This window comes from Myotis nattereri (assembly GCF_964212035.1).
Source record: "Myotis nattereri genome assembly, chromosome: 8".
In the NCBI taxonomy this organism is placed as follows: domain Eukaryota; kingdom Metazoa; phylum Chordata; class Mammalia; order Chiroptera; family Vespertilionidae; genus Myotis; species Myotis nattereri.
The window spans coordinates 61482825-61506589 of NC_138083.1; the positions used below are offsets into that span (position 1 = coordinate 61482825).

Here is a 23765-nt window from a genome sequence, read left to right on the forward strand (position 1 = left end):
TACCAGGAATTATCTAATCACTGTTAGATGATAACTCATTTTGAACTCTATCAGGTACCCCTCTGCTTTGCTGTGTATACTCTGCCCTGTTGGTGGTAAGTGAAGGTCATCATGAAGACTATAAAGGCTTTCCCATAGTCCTGCTGCAGAGTAGTGGTTTAGTATACCCACAACTATGGTACTTGAACTTGTCTCAACTATCTTTTATTTTGATAGTGTCTTCACTTTTGGCAGCTCATCTTTGTCTGCTTTCACTAGTATCTTTCTTTCTTATAAATTTTTGAAGATTCAGAAACCATATAACATTTGTAGGTATGTATGGAGTACAGGTTCCAAGTCATCTGAATAAGTGAATGGACTTGGGAATTTCTGTTTGGCTGTTCAAGTGTGTGTGTGTGTGTGTGTGTGTGTGTGTGTGTGTGTGTGTGTGTGTTTGGTGTGCTTAGTTTCCTAGGACTTAATTTTTCATGTTGCTGATAAATAACTGAATGCTAGATAAAGAGTGCCCCATCCTTTTGTCTTTTTATTTCACTGCCTACCAACAAATATAAGGTCTGATAGATAACAAGTTTTAAAACAATTGAGCGATTTTTATTATAAAATTATTGTATGAACATTTAAGTTGTTTTCTCTGAACAGCATATAAGTATTCTGTCTTGAGTGCACTTTTCTGGCATTAATGTAGAGGGTGTGGAAGTAATGTTGCCTAATGAAAGGTTTAAGGATGCTCTCTAAAATGGTCTCTCAAAGAACTCTCTCTCTGGCAGCTAACTCTCAAGGGGACAAAGTAGCTTTCAAACACCTTCCAGGAATGGTGAAAGTATCTAATGTGGTTGCACGCCAGGTGGGAGTTCAACTCCTTGGAAGACCAGTATGGCCACAGTGCAGCTCTTGAAAGTTTTATAAAATCAAATCATCAAACTGCAGGAACAAAGTATTTTAATGGGAGCCACTGTTAGGTCTGGAAAAACCCACGTTACTCTCCTGGAAAGACATACTGTGCAAATGCTGCTCCTCAATCGCACCTTGATTTCAGTGGTTGAGTACTGGTTAATCCTTCTAAAGTTTGCACAGTGAATAAAGGGAAGCACAAATATTCCTTCATCCTTGTATTTGTGTAAGGCTTTAAAATGCCTCAGTGATGGACCAGTTTAGTTCTTAATTTACCCTGCCAATAATGCTGCATTTGCATTAGCCTCTCTTTCCTGCAGTGCTTCTCTTAGTGTTTGGATATATCTCTGACATATGCTTATAACTTCGTATTCTAAGACTCTGATTATATGGTGCCTTCCCTGTTAGCTTTGAAGGGCCATGGACTTGTCTTCCTCATGCTCAATATCAGTGTCTTTTACTTGCAAGGAGCCTCATAAATGTTTGCTGAATGAGCAAATGCTGAACCACTAACCCGTTTTCCTCCCACTGCTGGCCTGGCTAACTACTCATTCTGAGACTCAGCTTAGACATCACTTCCTCTAAAGAGCCATCACTAACACCCACCTTCCCAAACTAGCTTTAGCGCTCCTTTCTTTATGCCCTAAATGACTGCTGGAATAGCTTTATCACTGCTTACGCCATTTCAGTATAACTATTGGACTACCTCACTAGAATTAAGAATGGGGCTTGAGTCTTACTCAGCTTTGAATCAGTGGTGCCTACAGCAGTCCCTGGTACACAGTAGTTACTCATTACATGTTTATAGGTTTAAGGAGTGAAAGAAGATAGGATTAACATTTGGAATGTATTGTGGAGATACTTGCAAAATACATAGTTTGCTCTTTCTTCCTAGGGTTTTAATTATCTATAATAATAAAAGTATAATATGCAAATAGACTGAATGGCTACCTTTTGGACGAAGCCTGGGCTGCAAGGGCTGAGGCAGAGGCAGCCAGAGCTGCGAGGGCCTACTCTTGCATGAATTTCGTGCATCAGGCCTCTAGTATAAGTGATAAGGAGCAAAAATTAATGAAAAAATGCCCCTACCAGTAAGATATATATACAGTGATTTTAAAATATATACACTGCCATTTCTTGTTTGTAACACATTCAGGTAGTTTATTCCGCAGCCTGCCATATGCCAAGTAATACACAAGGTTGGGGATATAGAAGTACAAAATTTACTATTTTGCTTTTTTGTCAGGTAAAATTTAATTGTCAGAATGATATGAAATCACTGTTCTTCTGTATCATGTGGGCTAAGAATCGTATTGAACACCATTAGCTAACCAGCCTGACAAAAATTTATTTGATTGTAACTTGAAATGTCCCTTTTATCTTTCCCTGCTTCTCTAATATCACTGCTCTAGATTGCTCTACTATTCCTAATATTTAAGTGTTAACATAAAAATTCTATGATTGTGCATTTATAATTTATGTTGCTTTGTATTTCTCTTCAATGTGTTTTTGTCTACATGATCTGCTTCTTCATGTGGATTAAGAGCAATGCCTTGTATAACTTAGTCACCAAAATATTGGTTAAATAAAAGAAAGATTAGTCTTGACTTGAATAAAAATACCTATGATAATCAATATTTTTCTTTTCTACATTTCTTCCCATTTCACTACCAGCAGTCATGAATGTGTTAATTGTACAGTAATAAATGTTGGGAATGATTCTTGTGGTGACTCCTGGCAAAGCATGTGAATGGAGGACTCTTTTGTTTGGAGGAAGAAAACGTAGTGTACTTAGCATCATTGAGTACCTCTGTAATTCATCACAAATATTTCTGACCCCCAGCTACATTAGCACTTATCAGATAATGTTTGTCTTCTCTAGGGTTGTGTAAGCTAAGGAAATAGGACATCTGTTTTGAATAATTTGACCTTAAATAACATCTTTTAAGAAGAGCCACAGGAGTGTGTTTATGTCATCTTATTGCATTAGGAAGCAACAAGAATAAACAGTATCCTCTGGGCTTCTGAAAGATCCAGAGGTTGATCTAATTGTTTATACGATATTAAATGTCTCATTTTAAATTCATCTTTCTCAGTGAACCTTGGTAGTTTTGAAAGAAATAGATTTATTCTTATCTCTTTATCTTGTACTTTGTCACTAACTATTTTGTTTACTAGAAAAATAAACAATAAAACTTTTGCCTCCACACTGTTGCCTAAGCATGGTGGGTTTTCATTTTTATTTTTAAGTAAGAGAATGGCTCATGTGATTTGAGAATAAACTCATTTTTTAAGAGTTGTCATTCAAAGCTGAAGATGACCCTAACAGCCTCTAGTGAATTTTTTGTTCCTCTATTTTTAATTTTTTAGAGAGCATATGCCACAAATATTTAGTTATCTGCCTTTGTGATATGCTATGAAATCCTGATTATGTGTTGGATTAAAACATTAACCCTCAGATGAGACTGACTGGATTAAAATCTTAGTTTCTGTGTGACTTTGGGGAAGATTTTTAACCCTTCTATGAAATGATAATAATACTTTCTCAATGGGTTATTGAGGGGATCAAATAAAATAATAGATATACACTGTTTAATAGAGAGTGGTTCATAGCAAATACTTAATAAATATGTAGTGACAATAGCAGCAGCAGTAGTTATAATGCAAGTGGGCAGCCATGATGATTCCCTGGGCTCAAACCCACTTTTGCATTAACCAATCTGCTATTCTTTGAAGTCATAGGGCCACTGTATGTAAACCACTGACCATTATCATTAATAAATAAAAATGACTATTTTCATGTCTGGAGCAATTGTTCAGTTTTTATAGCCAATAAATCAAAACACTTGAAAATTAAAAATAAATAGGCCTTTGTCAGCAAACTGACTTATAGGACTCTGTTTTGCAGAAATAAAAACATTGGTGTGTTCATATGAATGTTTATTGAACATATTTTGTAGTAGCTGACATTAAAAATGTTGAACTGGGTTTATATATCTATACTGACCTAAAAAGTTCCATGTTATATTATTGGGTAAGGGATAAAGCTAGAGAGGAGCATGTCAGATTATTATTCTTTGAAAAACATAGGAAATGGCTAAAAAAAATACTTCATATATGTGAATATGTGTTTGCATATATATAAAGAAGGACTTTGAAGGAAATACACTATGAGCTCAGATAATTTTTTTAAAGATATATTTTATTGATTTTTTACAGAGAGGAAGGAGAGGGATAGAGAGTTAGAAATATTGATGAGAGAGACACATCGATCAGCTGCCTCCTGCACACCCCCTACTGGGGATGTGCCCGCAACCAAAGCACATGCCCTTGACCGGAAGCGAACCTGTGACCCTTCAGTCCGCAGGCCGACACTCTATCCACTGAGCCAAACCGGTCAGGGCCAGATAAGTTTGTGGGTGTTGGAGTAAGAATGGGCAAGAGTGTTTAATTTTTCCTTTGAATTTTTTTTTCTTTTTACTTTTTATGGTGGCATGTATTATTTTTGTTATTTTAAAAATGTAAAGGAAAAAGTTAAAGCACAGAGAAAGAAAGAACTGGACCTATGTGTAAAAGAGAAAAGTCCGCAAGGATGCTTAAAATTTGGTGATTTAGTTCTTTGCTATTGTAAAAGCTAATATATAGAATTTTCTCTGGAATTTTTCCAAGTACACAGTTATTTTTCCTGTGAGCAAATCAAGTCATCATCAAGTGAGTACATTTTCAAAAGAGCTTAACAAAAATGAATCATTTAAATTGGTTAACATTCAAGCTATATAACTTTGACTTAAAAGGAAAGAACAACCCTTGCCTGTGTTGATCAGTGTTTAGAGTGCTGGCCCTTGTACAGTAGGGACACAGGATTGATCCTTAGCCCTGGTCAAAGTGCATGTGGGAGGCAGCCAGTAGATGTGTCTCTCTCATATCTCTCTCTCTCTCTCTCTCTCTCTCTCTCTCTCTCTCTCTCTCTCTCTCTCTCTCTCTCTCTCTCCTGCCCTTACTGCACCTACTCCTCCTTCTCTCCCTTCCACTCTCTAAAAATCAGTGGAAAAATATGCTAGGGTGAGGATTAACCAAAAACAGGAAAAAATTAATATGCTAGAGATAGGAAACAAATCAAAAACCTCTTCAGAATTTCATGAAAGATGAGAAAGGTATTTTAAAACCTTAGGTCTTAGGGGTATGGACTGGACGGAGGGCAATAAGAAGGGGAAGGGGGACATTTGTTATACTCTAAACCAGGAGTTCTCAAACTACGGCCCGCGGGCCACATGCAAATACAAATATTGTATTTGTTCCCGTTTTGTTTTTTTTACTTCAAAATAAGATATGTGCAGCGTGCATAGGAATTTGTTCATAGGTTTTTTTTAAACTATAGTCCGGCCCTCCAACGGTCTGAGGGACAGTGAACTGGCCCCCTATTTAAAAAGTTTGAGGACCCCTGCTCTAAACAGTAACATATATATGTGCATGTGTATATATATGTATATATGTGTATATATGTATATATGTGTGTGTGTGTGTGCACAAAAATTTGTGCACTCGGGGGGAATCCCTCAGCCCAGCCTGCCCCCTCTAACAGTCTGGGAGCCCTCACAGGATGTCCTATTGATGTCCCTGTGAGGAGCGGGCCTAAGCCGCAGTCTGGCCTCCCTCTGTGGAAGGCAACTGGCCGGTCAGGTATATAGATACTTTCTGAAGGCAGCACAGACTCCTTCCTTATTTCTTTCCTCTGTGGTTGGAGAATATGGGACTAAAGGTGGAGACAGAACTGTGGCCGGGCCTGGGGCTCTTGTAGGCAGCAGAAGGAAGGAGAGGGCTGGGGAAAGTGTAGACACGGTTTTCTTCAATTGTCCTCCCTTCCTCCGGGCCCCTCTCTCTCTCCTTTCCTTGCCGTAGTGGATGCTTGGGCCTCGGACTGACAGGAGCCCAGTGACAGTGGAGTTCAGCCCCCTCACTTCTCAGCTGAACATACAACCGCCTCACATTCCAAGTGGAGCTGTTTTCAAGTGGCTAAAGTGCTGGCAATTCATGCCTCCCGGCCTTTCCCCTCTGGGGTTTCCTCCTTGGGTCAGTTGCAAACTTCCCCGAGACACCGAAGCAACTCTGCCCTGGTAGTTCTGCACCAGCCCCTGCCCGGGCCCTGCCAGGCACTCTTCCTTGAGGTCTCTGGGTCCACAATCTGAGGTCAGGGAGGTCACCCAGAGCCCGTCCCCCCGGACAGGTGGGGCAGGGGGGCTAGCTTGAAGAGCTGGAGGAAGATGGCAGAGTAAGAGTTGGTATGAACCGGCGCCTGCTTAGCCAGACTTCCGAAGCTCCCCACCGGGCCCAGGCTGGGCCCCTTCCCCACACCAGGAGGATCCCAGCTGAGGTCCCCTCCCTGCACCCAGCACTCTCATCTCTGTTCTACCACTGGTGGAAGGGAGCAGCTCACCTGCTCTGGACTCTGCCAACCTGGCAGGCTGAGGCACAGGCGGTGCAGCCTAGGGTGCTGGTGGCTGCGAGCCTTCTCCCCTACCCTGAAGCGTGGGGCGGGGTTGCAGCAGCTCACAGCCGCCCCTGGGCACCATGTATGGAGACACCACTCTCCACTGAGCCACCGTCTGCCCAGGGCCTGTGGGGGTTGGGGTGGCCTCGGGCTCCCACTGGCCCCACTGAAGCCAGACTCGGCTTGGCCGGCCACCCCTGCTGCCCGAGGGCTGTGCATGTCCCACGGGCCTCATCGCCCTCATGAATCGCCATGGTCCGGCCTTCCCATCCCAGGAAGTGGCCATCCCGGTCACCATGGCTCACTCCCTGGTGCAGTTGGGCCTGCCCAGCAAGCATGTAGGCAGGAGCTGGGCCTCTGAGGGGAAGGAGGAGGGATGCGCGGGCCAGGGAAGAAGTGGGGAACTTGGCGGTGTAAACACAGCCCCCCCACGTCATGCCGGCCCCTTGTGCTGCATTCCCGAACCCCTGGGTGCCCCTGCCCAGCGCTGTGCTCTTAGGCCTGGGGTCGGGGTGAGGGACCTGGAGCTGCGGCCTAAAGGCAGCCCTCGCTGGCTTGGAATCGCAGTGGTCGATAAGGGAGGGATGCGGGGTGCCAAATTCCGCCCCCCTCTCTCTCTCTGTCTCTCTGTCTCTCTGTCTCTCCCCCCCCTCCATCCCCCAAGAGGGCCCCGTGTCCCTGGCAAGTAGGCGAGGCTCAGGCTCAGGCAAGCGATGCTGATCACCTCGCCTGAGCCCTCCTGAGCCCTCGGCATCGCTTGCCTTTGCCTTTGCCCCACCCGCCCCAGGGTCACACATGGGAGTGGGCCCCATCCCCAGCGGACGGGCGGGGCTCAGGAGAAGTGAACAGCGATTGTGATCGCTTCGCCTGAGCCCCCGCACCCAGGTCGTACACGGGGGCCTGGATGGCAGCTCACGCTGTCCCACCCTGCCTGCAGTATGCAAATTAGCCACCATCTTTGTTGGCGGTTAATTTGCATATTGCTCTGATCAGCCAATGGCGGGCATAGCAAAGGTACAGTCAATTACCATGTTTATCTATTATTAGTGTAGATATTTTTTTTAATGTAAGAAGTTATACTGTATTCTGAAGGGGAAAAAACTACAAACTAAATAGTGGAACTTGTTCAAAGTAATTTTCTATCTACCAAGTTTAGAGATATAGTGATAGAATAATATATCCGAATATGTTTCTGGGTCACCTACCTCATAGATTAAATCAAGATTTACTGAATTGTACAGTTAAATTTCCTTTACTGATTAACCGTAAGGTGTGTTTATTTTTTTGGTTTGTTTGTTTTTTGTAAAATAAAAACTTGGCCATTGTATTTTATTTATGTTTTAATTACAGTTGACATTTAATATTTTATTAGTTTCATATGGACAGCATAGTGATTAGATACTTATATAACTTATGAAGTGATCCTCCTGATAACTCTAGGACCCCCTTTGACACCATATATGTATAGTTAGTATAGTATTATTGATTATATTTCTGACACTGTACTTTACATTTCCATGACTATTTTGTGAATGCCAATTTGTACTTCTTAATCCTTTTACCTTTTTCACCCAGTCCCCCAACCTACCTCCCTCCTGGCAACCAACAGTTTCTTCCCTATGAGTCTATTTCTGGGTATGTATGTTTTTTTTGTTGGTTTATTTTATTTTATTTTATTTTATTTTTTTTTAGATTTCCCATATAAGTGAGACTGTATGGTATTTGTCTTTCTCTGACATATTTCACTTAGCATTATATCCTCTAGGTCCATCCATGTTGTTGCAAATCGTAAGATTTTATTCTTTTTTATGGCCGAGTAATATTCCATTGTATGTATGTATCATAGTTTTTTATATCTGTTCATCTATTGATGGACACGTTGGTTGCTTTCATATCTTGTCTATTGTAAGTAATACTGCAAATTACAGTAAGTAATACTGCAAAGAGATATATGGTGTTACATATATCTCTTCAGACTAGTGTTTTCGATTTCTTCGAATACCCAAAACTGGGATTACTAAGTCATAGAGTAGTTTTATTTTTAATTTTTTGAGGAACCTCCATACTATTTTCCATAGTGGCTGCACCAGTTTTTAATACCACCAACGATGCATGAGGATTCTCTTTCTCCACATCCTCATCAATACTTGTTGTTTGTTGGCTTATTGATGATAGCCATTCTGGCAGGTGTGAGGTGCTATTAGATTTTAGTTTGAATTTGCATTTCTCAGATGATTAGTGACATTGAGCATTTTTTCATGTGTCTATTGGCCTTACATATGTCTTTCTTGAAGGAGTGTCTTTTGGATCCTCTGGTCATTTTTAAAATCAGATTGTATGTATTTTTGTGTTGTGTGAGTTTATTACATATTTTGTATATTAACCCCTTATAGGATATATTGTTAGCAAATATCTGCTCCCATTCAATAGGTTGTCTTTTTGTTTTGTTGATGGTTTTCTTTGCTATGGAAAATCTTTTTAGGTTGATAGAGTCCCGTTTGTTTAATTTTTCTTTGTTTCCTTTGCCCAAGGAGACATATCCAAAATATACTGCATCCATTCATGATAAGAACTCTCAGCAAAGTGAGGACAGAGGGAACATACCTCAACATAATAAGCCTATATACATCATACTCAGTGGTAAAAAGCTAAACATGTTTTCACTAAGATCAGGAATAAGACAAGGATATTCACTTTCACCACTTCTGTTCAACATAGAATTGGAAGTCCTAGCCACAACAGTCTGACAAGAAAAAGAAATAAAAGTTATCCAAATTGGAAATGCATGATATATATATAGAGGACCATAAAGAGTCCACCAAAAAACTATGAGAACTGATAAATGAGTTCAGTAGAGTAGCAGAATACAAAATTAATAATCAGATCAGTTGCATTTTTATATACCAATAATGATCAAAAAGAGAAATTAAGAAAATAACCTTGTTAAGTTCTGAAAATTCCATCTTTCTGCATTTTGACCCAGCAGTACAACCTCTGTGTGCTTCTGGCCTCTGACCCCAGCCAGGCTAATGAAACATCTTAAGCAAGATTTTTGGTTTCCTCTTCAGGAAGATGGTGAGCTCTCAATCAGGGATGTTAACAAAACCCTTGGAATTTTCTGGAGAACTATGTTTTTGTGTGTGACAGAGCACCACTATTATGCTTTTGCTAAGCTGAAAGTGTCTAAATGATACACTATTAAAATATTTAAATTTGGTTTTTATTTATATAGAAGCTAGTTGTTTCATTTTTTTCTTAAAGCAAGACATAGTTCAGCTATGTGATATATATATAAACCAGTTAAATATGTGAAAAAGAAATCATTTCTCAATTGACAATAATTTAGGGGGAAAAAAGTGGAAACTGATATGTGATGACTGGTGTCATTCTGAGATTTAGAACAAAAACAAACTAGTTTCTAAAGATGTCAAGCAGTAAAAAGCCTGACATGGAAATTAATCAGTACCTTAAGAACTTTCTAAACAGTCTACCTGTCACTTCTCCATTGTTGGATATACTCATTAGCATCATCAGATAGTTAAAAGGTTGTGTTTGCTTTTCTCTGTGTTTTCTTAATTAGAAATTATAGAACAGAGTATTTTCCAGCTAAGTCACTGAAGCAGCTTGTCTAGATGAGGCACTGCAATATAGTCAGTTTTCATTAAACCCTCACTTTTCTCATGAGAAGAGAGCACATTACTTTTCTCAATGGAACCCCCCCCCCCCCCGGGTTTCTTCCATTTTCCATGAGCCTCTTCATTCCTTCTTTGTCTCCTATGATACATGTGTCACGAAACTCTTTTTTTTGAAAGAGTTGTTAGTTGATAGTTCTAAATTCACAAAATTGACAGGCACTCCAGTTGTAGTTATATAAATGTTACTAAATTTAATGGATTTGATTTGCTAATTTGTGATGTTTTTTCTAACTGTGCTGAATACAGAATATTTAATGTATGATATACATCTAATCTGTGAGGTTCTTGCTGGAGGAATTGGTCCAAGTTTTATAGTTTGTGGTTCTCAGAATGCCCAGCACATGTGGGCACTCAGATGAGCCCTGTCATGGCTAAAAGTGACTACTTAAGATGAATGTATCTATTTCGTTCAGCTCAGTATTTTATGAATAATTAATAATACCCATTCAGTTGTGATGTGAATCACTAAATTGACAATGATTATTTAATATAAATGTCTTAAAGCAAGTGTTTTATGAACATTTTAGGCATATGAATTATGCTTATTATTAATTTTATAGCACTTAGATGGATGTGGAATTCCCTCAGGGAGAACAGAGTGCACGTGCTAACTAGTATGACTTGTAAGAAGTCTCTCATCAGATGAGCCATCAGTGCTCCCAGTGAGAGCACCAACTGGACTCTAAGAGGGAAGAGGCTGTACAGTTGCTTAGAGAGTCTCACTTGGGCTTCCTAGTGATGTGGTGTTACTTCTTTGCTCTCCCCCCGTATTTTCATGAGAATATTAGGAACAGGGCAAAAATTGGTGCGACAAACAAATGGTCTTGCCCAGGAATTGTTGAGAAAGGACAAGAAAGGCAAGAAGATGGAAGGTAAAATAAAAAGGGAGAGCACTAGCAGGTTTGGCTCAGTGGATAGAGTGTTGGCCTGTGGACTGAAGGGTCCCAGGTTCAGTTCCAGCCAAGGGCACATGCCTGGGTGCGGGCTTAATCCCCAGTAGGGTACATGCTGGAGGCAGCCGATCAATGATTCTCTCTCATCATTGATGTTTTTTATTCTCTTTCTCCCTCTCCCTTCCTCTCTGAAATCAATAAAGAAATATATTTTTTTTAAAAAAGGGAGATAGGACATTTGGGTGAAGAGAAATTTTTTATTAGCATTTTCTTCTCTAGTAGTTGCAAAGTAAGTATTTGTACTAGGGTGAAATTTTTGAAAGGATGTAGTAGAGGCAGTAGCTTAAGAAGGATGCATGACATCCTGTCTACAGAACATAGATGTGGCTGTGAAGACAGCCGTTCCTCAGGCTGCAATGGGTGCTAATAAGTATTTTTAAAGTGATAGTGGCTGCTCCCTGCAGAGGCTTTGTTCCCTTAGAGCTTTGCTCCCTGAGTTCATTTATTTCTCCACAGGTTTCATCTTCCCTGTTTCACAAGGTTTCTCATCAGAAAAGACATATTTTTTAGGACCATTGTTAGTACTGGCTGAGGGAGCAGGAGGAGGGATGTCACATGGTATCTTGATATTTGAGGGATGAGATCAATTTGAAATTGCAAATTAAAAATGAAAAGCTTTCTTACTAAGGAGGCAGAGCCCACTTTAGATATGGTTGGTTTTGGTTATTGGGGAGGAGTTGCAGTTTGGCCTTAAAGCACTCCTCGGCTGTGAAATCAATTGTGGGTTGCATCCAGCATTCATTTACTTATTTATGTTGCAAAATGAAATATGGTAGAATAGAATGTGAATATAATACACAGGCACATGGTAAGAAACATAGTGACACAATTTTTCATAAAAATTTGTGTCTGAATATGTGTCTATGTGTATAAGTGTCATGTATGCACACATAGCATCACACATGTATAGTGGGTTGCAATATGCAATATATTTTGTATTATGAGTAATAGAATGTTTGAAATATAATTGGTTTTAGAGCATTGCCTTTGGAGTTAAACAGAAAAATTCAAATTCCCCTTGCTCTATCAGACATTGTCAGTGGGACCCTTTGGTGAATTAATTATTCTCTGTGCTTCCTCAGGTCATTCTTATTGGGGAGAATTAATGAGATGGAGTATATGGAGCACCTTACCTAGGCACTGGGTGGCACACTTTCCTTTCCTGCATTTTCCCCTTTTTCTTACGAATAGCCACTCATGCTGTGATCCCGTGTGCCCTGACCCACTGAGCTCTCTTCCTTTGCTCCCTGCCTGGAAGCCAGTTCTTTTCTGAATTTAGAGTCTCAGTGCTGTCTTTTCACTCACCAAGACTCTGATTGCCTCTTCCCTGTGTGTCCACTTGCTTCCTACAGTTCGTCTCCACCACTTTTCATCATAGGCAAGGGGCTTGCTTGAATTTATAACCATTATCATTGGATTAAGAAACCAGAGAAAATTTTTTCATGCCTTTTTTTCAATTAACGTGTCTCAGTGTTCTTGTTCCACTGTTAAGAAAAATACATAGATTGAGTACCGAGAGTGCTCTACCCCTATAACTTTAAGGCTCTGCCAGTCAGAGTGCTCTTCAGATGAGAGGCGGCCCGCACATTGTTCCTGGTCCATGAGCAGTACAGGAATTGAGAGAAAGTCTTTAGAAATTTTTAGAGGAATTTGGCAGAGTAATTTTATGTTTATTTAATAACAAATTTGTGTTTGCATGTTGCAGGTCTTTTTGTTTTCTTTTTCTAAAATCCATGTTTATTGTGCTTTACATAAACTTGGTCTGAGATGCATTAGGAATTTAAAAACTGCTCCTTTATCATAGATTGTTTGAGCAGCACTGCTCTAGATAATCTTCATTGTTACAAGCGGTGTATCTAAATAGGTGAGAGGAAGCCACATGCTATGTAAACTAGAGTCAAGATATATGCTAGCTAAGATGGGACTTGTAACTTTTTATGGCTTTTGGATCTTCAGTTCATAAATGTGAAGGAAGGCATGGTCATTGAGGAAAAAAATTAAGACGAAACAGCCAAAGGGAGTGAAAGACTAAGGATCTGTGCACTTTTATTAAAACTTAAGAGGCTTAAAAGTGAATTATATAATGGCTTTCAAGTTTATAAATGCTTCTTCTCTGTCACCTAAGTATTCGATAACACCCATCATCCTCTCTTTCTGCTGGATGACTGAAAATGCACCCTTTTCTGATGTGTGCACAAAGTTCCTCAAATGTAGGAAGAGAATTCAGTTTCCTCAGCCTTTAAAAAATCTAGAGCTCCTACCATACCAATGCAAATTTTAATGATGGTGTAGAAGGGAATAACTAATTATATGTAGTTATTGCTGCTATAGCAAACAATGATGGAAGATAGCCTTATCAAAAGCATTTGCCAGTGGGTGTGATTAAGCTAAATTTAATTCACCCAAAAATTCAAGAATTAGAACACTGCATGTTCTTATAACAGAGTTTTCCTTTTCAAAAAAGTGAAAATAATTATTCTTAACAACCTTCAAAGTCTGCATGGAAAGACTGTTCCTTTTGAAGCCCACTCCATTATGTGGAGCTTTTTTCATTTGCCTGCAGTGTTAAATTCTCTACTTCCAAACTAGGATTTAAGAGTGTTTTGTTATCTAAACACAAACAGAACTTCTATGCTAATTTGAATTCTGATTTCTTTTATTTGCCCAGTTGGAGTGTTTTTTTGTAGGTGAAAAAAGTTGAGGTAAGGAAATACTTACCAAAGGAGACCCAATTACTCCTTGAGAATTCATTTCCTCAAGACAAAACATTGAAGTAGAGGTGAAAATTAAACATTCAGCCATATAGGGATATTTAAGAAAAATCACCCTCTTAGTATACAATTGAATATAAATGTTTTTAATTTTTTAAACATCTGGCTGGTGAGTTGACTTTCCTTTCATATCATATAGGTGATACATTCAAACAATGAAAAGGCATCTCTTTCTTCCCACTTCCCATTCTCCATGCACAATTGTGAACTTCCCCAAGGATTCTGGGTTGCTAGACTCTGCTAAACATAAATGTTCACATTTTCTCTTCTAAAGTCACCATAAGATAGTATTGCAGCACTGGCAGAAATACAGTGTTGGCTGAAATGTCACCTTCTATACTTTGAAAGTAAATTCTCATGGTCACACAGAAATAAAGCTTCCCTTCCCAAAGCTTAAATGTAGGGGCAAGATTGAGTTCAATACTCAATCCATTGAGTTTTGTAATGCCATTTGTAATACTAATGGATCTCTCTCATAAAGAAAGGAAATTTAAAAATTATCACTGAGGTGAAATAGGATAGGATCAGGAAGTTTATGATGTGGACAGGTAGAAATCTATAGAGCTAAATGCTAAAGAATTGCAGAAAATTCAGAGAAGTCATGCATTTAGCGGAACTATGAGGAAACAAAATAATCATTAATGCTAATCGCAAACATATTTTGAGCTTATGCTACATGGCAAGCATTGTCCTAGGTGCCATTGTATGCATTAATCATTAATTGTGGGGACTGCATAGAAATACCACTTGAGCCGGGACCGGTTTGGCTCAGTGGATAGAGCGTTGGCCTGCGGACTGGGGGGTCCCAGGTTCGATTCCGGTCGAGGGCATGTACCTGGGTTGCGGGCACATCCCCACTGGGAGATGTGCAGGAGGCAGCTGATCGATGTTTCTTTCTCATCGATGTTTCCAACTCTCTAGCTCTCTCCCTTCCTCTCTGTAAAAAATCAATAAAATAATAAAAAAAAAAAAGAAATACCACTTGAGAGACTCCGGAGGAAGAAAAAAGGGGGCCTCTCAGGGGAATGTCCAGGGGATAGGTTCTCAGTAAAGAGAAGACTCTTCCTCTAAAAAGTTGTGTGTGTGTGACATCAGTGATGCTCAGCTGGTTTCTGGACAATGGGAGGAGAGGTAAAAGCCCAGACAGAGTTGCTTTCTGTGGACCAGAACAGTGAAGGAAGAAGACAGTGTGTAGCAGGTGTTTTCACCAGCACGACACACGTGTGCTTGGAACATCTCTGACTGATTTTACAAAATCCTATGAGGAAAATGGGGTTGAGGCAGACAACTCGCAATCGATGCAGTTTTGTAGCCAGAGAACTAATAAAAACAGTAACAACCCTAATCAAAACACTGACCCATTGACTCCCATTCATTGGCAGTTAGAATCCCAGTGAATCCATCATTAGCCTTGTACCTGAGGGCTCCAGCCTCCTTCTCACTAACCGGTCCTGGAAGTCATTCCCTTCTAATAAAGATCCCTTTCTGCCAACTTGAAAATCAGATCCAGTGTTTGTCCTCTTCATCAGTCCATGTTCTTTCCTTTTTAAACTCAGTAGGGAGTAGAGTTTCTTCATCTGTTCTTGTGGTTTCCCAGACAACTTAGCAGAGGAGAAAGAGGAGTAGCTCTGGAAACCACTAGACTTCTTCTTGCCACTTCTTAGACTAAGCAAAGGCACTGCTCAGGATTTTTATCTTTGTTCAACATCTACCACATAGCCTTGTATGTAAGAGAAAATTTGCCCCTGATCACTCTAAAACTATAATGTCCTACAAAAAGATCACACATGAACGAAAGGTACTTCGGTCTTACATGGATGTCACTACCCTATTTGCTAATCCTCTGTCATCTGTATTACAGAAGGTGCCATGTGACAAACAGACTGGATTCTGGCTCAAAAGGGGGGAAAAAGAGAAAGGGGTATGAAAATTAGAATCATTTGAGTATGTAACATAGAATGTACTCTGAAATCAACATAAAAATTTCTGTATGCTTTCAACAGCTCAGAAAGCTGACAGAGCATTTTCTGCTGGGATGGAGCATATTCAAGTATTGGAGGAAAGGCTGTGCAAGTAGGAAAACAGCATTTTAGGGAACCCTGGTAATTTCCTGAACAGAATGGTAGGAAGTTGCCAAGTTTATGCCAAGCTGTGAAATGGGATTTGTATGTTTCAGCTTCACCCAAGCATCTAAACTAGACTTTACAAGATTTGGGAAACGCGGACTTTTGCCAACCTTTGCATGTTGTCATGTTTGCCACTCATGGTTGCCCAAGTTTAAATGATGGAAACATTCCAGGAAATGATGTTGGCAGTGTGGCAACACTAAAGGTTTTGGTGATTTGGAAATGGCCTCAAGGCCATGTCATGCCTCAGTACACATTGTAGCTATGTTGCAGGTAACAGAGCCCCAAGTGATTGAATATGAAATAAATTTTCTTATATTTTACTAAGAACAGAAAAGTACAGCTTTACCAAGAGCAGAAAAGTACAAAAGCCTGCTTTAGATTTCTTACGGGGTTGGTCAATCCTTTGTATTTTGAAGATATTTCTACATTGTATAGTATATAGCTAACCCAAATCATTTCAATGGCATTCTCTTGCCACTTGTTCCCTTTCTCTGTCCCCAACTCTTTCTTAAATCACATTTCAGTTTTCCCTTATTACTGGAATATATGTTCCATAGATAACCCTTCCCTTGTGGCTTAGCTTTCACATTTACAGGTACATAACATTCATCTCTTGAAAAACTGCTCCATTTTCAAATAGCGACTGTAATTTTCCTTCACTGTTATGAAGGGGTTTGTTTGCTTCGTATATGCTCAAGCAGCACACAGAGAAGCATGGGGTTATTGGAGTGTGGCAGGATGAGTAATGGGCTGGAAACTCAGAGGCTCAAAATTCTGGTTTGCCACTAACTCATCCTAAAGTCTGGGTAAGCTGCTTCTTAATTTCTCTATGAGATAATTCCTGTCTATCTTAAATGGCATTAACACTAGTTTACCTCATCTAGGGACACTGGGAGGGTAACAGCCATAAGCAAACATTTTCAAATACTGATCCTTTAACAATATCTTATTAATTTGTAAAGGATTTACCTACATTTGTTTTCTTATTTAGTCCTCATAATTCTCTGGGAAAGGTAGTCTTCTCGTTTTTCTGTTTAGGAAATCACAGCTTGTAGACAAGATAGAAATCCCACACTCTTCCTAGTATTGTGTATGTATATTTATATATATGTTTGGTGTGTAGTTGTATATATATACATTCCTCCTTGAAAATTATGTATCACAAGAGGAGCGTTTAAAAAGGAATACTCTTGGATGGTGTGGCTCAGTGGTTGAGCATGACCTATGAACCGGGAGGTTGCGGTTCAGTTCCAGGTTGGGGCATGTGCCCAGGTTGCAGGCTCGATCCCCAGTGAGGGGCATGCAGGAGACAGCCAATGGATAATTCTCTCTCATCATTGATGTTTCTGTCTCTCTCTTCCTCTCCCTTCCTCTCTGAAATCAATAAAAATATGTTTTACAAAATTAAAAAAGAGTATTCAAGGGCAATAGTCCCCTCACCCAGTAGAAATCATGAGTTCAAGCACACCTGAGTAGTATTTTACTTTTCATCTTTATACTCCCAAGTTTAGGTGTTTCTCCTCAGAGTTTCAGTATATTTTTCTCTGCTGAAGAAGACTTATAATGACCTATTTACCCTTTCATTTTAGAACATTTTGCTTTTACCTTTCTTTATGTGATGTATAAAATTTCTATAATTATTTTAGTTGTCATTTCTGTTGATCTTAAACACGGGGAGGGCCCACATGGCACAGTTGATGCCCGGGTATCTGGCAAGCTTGACTCCATGTGGAAACACTTCCATGGGTGGCTGAGTGCCATGGATGTAAAGACAGAAAAAAGCTCAGGGAGACTTCTGAAAACGACCATCCTCAAGATGGCCACAGTATGCCTAATCATGAAAACACCCCCACTGTCAGGAAGTTCGTTGTTTTAGCAATGGGGGAGAGATGGTGGGACTGAACTGCAAGAATTTCATTACATTGACTACAAGGAGCTTCATAAGGCCAATCAAGTTCTCTAAGATTCCACAAATCAGACCAATCTATTCTCTCTCTCTAGGTCATGTGAGAATCTTAAAGTGTATGTGATTCCCAAATGGTGGTACCATTATAGAACTTTCTGAGATGATGGAAAAGATCAATATTTCTGCTGCTAAATATGGAAGCAACTAGCCACATGTGGCTATTGAGTTCTTGAAATGTGTTTAGGGTGATGGGGGAACTAAACTTTAAATGTTATGGAATTTTAATTAATTTTAATTTAAATAGCCACAGTGGCTATTTAAATTAAAATTATGAGGGCTCCAGGGTATGACTACTAGATTGGTTGGCACATGTCTGCAAATTATGCACATTTCTGTTACTTAGGAGACTAATTTCAGTGACATCAAAGGAATTTTCCATTCACTGATCTTGAGAATACTTTGGGGTGAAAAGGTATGAGAGAGATGGGATTTTCAAAGTCTAAGTAGTTGCGGAATTTCAGGGTCGACCCATGTAAATGATGGTGGCTTTTCAGGAGTGACCAGAAAGTTGTGTTTCAGATTGTGACTCTCCTTTGATTTTCTTTTCTCAGGTTCTTTCATGTTGGTGAACACATCTGGCAGACCTGAGGGGCAGAGAGCCCACCTCCTTTTACCGCAGCTCAAAGAAAATGATACCCACTGCATTGATTTTCACTATTTTGTGTCCAGCAAGAGTAACTCCGCTCCCGGGTTACTCAATGTCTACGTGAAGGTCAACAACGGGCCTTTGGGGAACCCTATCTGGAATGTATCTGGAGAGCCAACCCGCACATGGAACAGGGCAGAACTGGCCATTAGTACTTTTTGGCCTAACTTTTATCAGGTATGCTCTTAGTTTTCATTTCATGTTTTGATGCATCCTCTAACTTCTAAAAATCTACTTCAAATTGTATCATCAGAGAATGTATAAAAAGTGTTGTTGTGATTTTTATACCAAGGTAAGGAAAGCTTATGCTATTTAATAGGGAGTGTATTAAAACTTCGTTTGTAATTTTGCCTTGAGAAAGGAGTAAAAGACACAATTCAGACTTGCTTATACATACATTAGCAGTAACCTGAGCAGGGCAGGAAGTGCTATTGCAAGGATATTGTACTTTCTATATTAAGTAAACCTTATCTGACTCAGGGAGACAGAACACTTGATTCTAAAAGAAGCAACCCCTTCTTCCATCAGTGGCTCTCAGGGGTAAATGAGTCATTAAGAAGTGAGCCCCATGGAGAAAAGCTATTGAGATGCAGGTTCCTGCTCCAGCCCCATAAGCAATGGGAAGAAAATGCCACATGTAGGCAGAGTCTTCGTCAGGCGGGGAACCGCTGTCCGTGCTGCTGTCATTTGGGATGTTCTCTTGAGGCCTCTCTAATTTCTCATTTAATATAACAAGGGTGAAGATCTAGGAGAAGTTAAGGAGTGGCACAAAAGCAATCTTGATGTCACATCTTGATTGTGGGAGAGTTCCTGTAACCCAAGCGCACCCTGACGGTGTCAAAAGCGGGAAATTATGCCCTAACCGGTTTGGCTCAGTGGATAGTAGTGATGGCAAACCTATGACATGCGTGTCAAAGGTGACACGCAAACCCATTTTTTTGGTTGATTTTTCTTTGTTAAATGGCATTTAAATAGCCTATCTAATAAAAGAGAAACATGGTAATTGGCATACGACCGCTACCCTTCCCATTGGCTAATTAGCGAGATATGCAAATTAACTGCCAGCCAAGATGGCGGCCGGCAGCCAGGCAGCTTGAAACTAACATGAGACTTGCTTGCTTCACTGACAGAGGAAACCAACGCTCCCCGCCTGCTTTGCCAGGGTCTGAGCCTGCAGTTTAAGAAACATTGTAACGAATATAGACACTAAACAAAACCCCAGAAACCTGCTTTCAGCGAGGCCGGGATCTTAGAGCTGGAGTTATACAGTGTTTCAATTATAGAACCAAAACAAACCAGATACCTTGTTTCAGCTGCAGAAGCCTCAGAGCTGGACCCAGAACTAAAGCTGGCCCAGAATAAAAAGAAAAAAAAGGAGCAGTTGGGAGCTTCAGTCAGCCTGAAAACAGCCCTCAGCCCCTCACCCAGGCTGGCCAGGCACCCCAGTGGGGACCCCCACCCTGATCCAGGACACCCTTCAGGGCAAACCAGCCAGCCCCACCCATGCACCAGGCCTCTATCCTATATAGTAAAAGGGTAATATGTCTCCCAGCACCGGGATTAGCGGAGCCAAGAGGCCTTCCGGCACCGGGATCAGCATGACAGGGGGCAGTGCCCAAACCCCCTGATCACCCTGCGGCTCTGTGTGTGACAGGGGGCGGGGCCACAACCTCCCTATCCACCCTGCTCTGTTCGTGACAGGGGAAGGCGCCCCAACCCCCTGATCAGTCCTGCTCTGTGCCTGATAGGGGGGAGCTCCCCAACCTCCTGATTGCCCTGCGGCTCTGTGTGTGACAGGTTGCAGTGCCTCAACCCCCTGATCAGCCCTGCTCTGTGTGTGACAGGGTGCGGCGCCCCAACCCCCTCTCCCCACGGGCCCTGCTCTGTGTGTGACGGGGTAGAGCCATAACTGCCGGGAGCCGGTCCATCCTTGCTGTTTCAAGGGACCTGGCATATATAGCATACTGTTCTTAATATGTTTGCTCCCCTTAGTGCTGTGTGTTTTAACCAAGGTCACCTCTCCGAGAAAGGTTGTTTCCCCAGGTAGGAATTTTTCCCTGAAGTCAGGAAGGGGATGCCTCTCCTAGAAAGGTTGTTTCCCCAGGTAGGAATTTTTCCCTGAAGTTAGGGAGGGAATAAAATCCCTTAACTAAGTGCCAGGCGGGTAATTAATCACTTTAACTACGAATAATCATGCTTAAGCTACATAATCTTTACTCCCTGGAATGGAGATAAGAAACGCCCTAACCTTTGTAATAGAGATTGATAGGATTGGAATCAACTGGTATAAATACAGTTGAAACAAGACAACAGAGACAGAACTTAGGAGACAGAAAGAAGACAGCACCTACACAGAACCTACACAGAACCCAGCTGGAGATCCTAAGCAGAACCTCTCTGGAGATTGAGACCAAAACTTGGCTGGAGATCCTGGCTAGGCTGCTGATCAACTGAACACTGTCTCCGTGTCATTCCTTCTTCGCCGACTCCGTCCACACCTTTGGGGACCCCTGGACCTGCTGGGGTTGGACCCCAGCACATAACCTCCCCATCGGCCCTGCCCTGAGTGTGACAGTGGCAGCGCCCCAACCACCTGATCAGCCCTGCTCTGTGGGTGATAGAGGGCGGTGCCCCAACCCCCTGATCTGCCCTGCCCTGAGTGTGACAGGGGGCGGTGCCCCAACTCTCCTATTGGCCCTACTCTGTGAGTGACAGGGGGGAGCTCCTCAACCCCCTGATTGGCCCTGCTCTGTGCATGACAGTGTAAGGAGCCGCAACCCCTGTGATGGGCCCTGCTCTGTGCGTGACAGGGGGTGGCGCTGCAACCTCCGCATCGACCCTGCCTTGAGTGTGACAGGGGGCGGTGCCCCATCCCCCCTATCGGCCCTACCCTGAGTGTGACTGAGGGTGGCATCGCAACCTCCCAATCTGCCCTGCTCTGTGCATGACAGGGGTCGGCGCCCCAACTCCCCAATCAGCCCTGCTCTGAGCCCCACCAGGGGCTGCACCTAGGGATTGGGCCTGCCCTCTGCCACCCGGGAGCAGGCCTAAGCCAGCAGGTCGTTATCTCCCGAGGGGTCCCAGACTGTGAGAGGGCACAGGCCAGGCTGAGGGACCCCCCCTCCCCCCCGAGTGCACAAATTTTTGTGCACCAGGCCTCTAGTATAAAATAAATATAAAAAATATAAACCTTTGTTTTACTATGGTTGCAAATATCAAAAAATTTCTATATGTACACGGCACCAGAGTTAAGGTAGGGTTAACAACCAGTTCCTGGTGGAACAACCAGTCACTCTGATATGCACTGACCACCAGGGTGCAGACGCTCAACGCAGGAGCTGACCCCTGGTGACCAGTGTGCTCCCACAGGGGGAGCGCCGCTCAGTCAGAAGCTGGACTCACAGCTGGCAAGCGCAGCAGCAGGGGATCGGGCCTAAGCCAGAAGGTGAACATCCCCCAAGGGGTCCCAGACTACACTGCGAGAGGGTGCAGGCCAGGCTGAGGGACCAGCCTCCCTCCAGTGCACGAATCTCATGCAGCCTGAAGGTTCGATTATGGTCAAGGGCATGTATCTTGGTTGCGGGCACATCCCCAGTAGGGGGTATGCAGGAGGCAGCTGATCGATGTTTCTCTCTCTTCAATGTTTCTAACTCTCTATCCCTCTCCCTTCCTCTCTGTAAAAAATCAATAAAATATATTTTTTAAAAAAGCGGGAAATTAGTAATGATGTCACTTGGTGCTCTCTCTCCTTTTGTCCACAGCGCCTTTCCAAATAACCTGGTACTTAAAAATAACTCCATTTCAAGCTACGAGGATGCATTAAGAGGACTGTGATATTTTACTTTTCTCTTAATCTCTTTGGCTCACTGAGGAGCCAAATGCATTGTGTATGCAGGACCATCTCTCATGTTTGCTCAGCTAGACTCAGGGAGGGAAAAGTGAATGGCATGAAAGGCACCCATGAATTCATTCCACAGGTTTGGTGTTTAACCCAGAAGAGGCGTCAATTCTTCTATCTTTGGATTTGATCATGAGAGTAAATAGGCTATAAATTTATTGCTTTATTTATTTTTGTACCCTATACCTATAACAGTTTCTGGTATTTAATGAGTGATAAATGTTTCTTAAATGGAAATGCAGGGTTAGTGAAAGCTGTTAGTTCACATATAAATTGTTAAAATTTTTATTTGGAGTACACTTTGGCAATATATTTTAAAGGTGTTAAAAATTTAGCAATCTAGTGTTATGAATTCATTCTAAGGAAATAAGAGTGGTTGCAAATAATTAACTATAAGGATATTCAGAGCTGTTTATTTGTAATAATGAAAAATCAGAAACAGTATTATTTCTAATAGAGATTAATTTATGCTAACTCAGTACAAAAATTTATTTTGCAACCATTAAGAATAATGTTGTTGCCCTAACCAGTTTTGCTCAGTGGATAGAGTGTTGGCCTGCGGACTGAAGGGTCCCAAGTTCGATTCCGGTCAAGGGCATGTACCTTGGCTGCGGGCACATCCCCAGTGGGGGGTGTGCAGGAGGCAGCTGATCAATGTTTCTTGCTCATCGATGTTTCTAACTCTCTATCCCTCTCCCTTCCTCTCTGTAAGAAATCAATAAAATATATTTAAAAAATGAAAATAAGAATAATGTTGTAGAGAAACATTTCATGATGAATCTGAGCTTATGTTTTTAAATTGGAAACCCTATGTAAAGCAATATATTAAATCTAGTTGTTTAAATTAGGGTTAAGGTTAGGGACACACACACACACATACACACACACACATCATCATATATAATAAAAGGCTAATATGCAGATTGACCGAACTGTGGAACAACCAGTCACTCTGATATGCACTGACCACCAGGGTGCAGACGCTCAACGCAGGAGCTGACCCCTGGTGACCAGTGTGCTCCCACAGGGGGAGCGCCGCTCAGTCAGAAGCTGGACTCACAGCTGGCAAGCGCAGCAGCAGGGGATCGGGCCTAAGCCAGAAGGTGAACATCCCCCAAGGGGTCCCAGACTACACTGCGAGAGGGTGCAGGCCAGGCTGAGGGACCAGCCTCCCTCCAGTGCACGAATCTCATGCACCAGGCCTCTAATATATATATATTCTACAATATGTGGTGAAATAAGTATATTTTAAAATGGTATCTCCCCAGCTACTGTTTTGATTTTTTTCCTGCCATCTGTCATATTCTAAATTTTCCCCAATGTACATG

General features: G+C 41.6%; 1 protein-coding gene across 1 annotated transcript in view; it reads left to right on the forward strand.

Annotated features, from left to right (window-relative positions):
- PTPRM (protein tyrosine phosphatase receptor type M) overlaps window positions 1-23765 on the forward strand; it is a 482851-nt gene that overhangs the window by 59988 nt on the left and 399098 nt on the right. Inside the window, exon 2 of the mRNA XM_081097861.1 lies at window positions 18445-18716. Coding sequence (XP_080953987.1) covers window positions 18445-18716 — 272 coding nt within the window. The remainder of the gene's footprint in view (window positions 1-18444; window positions 18717-23765) is intronic.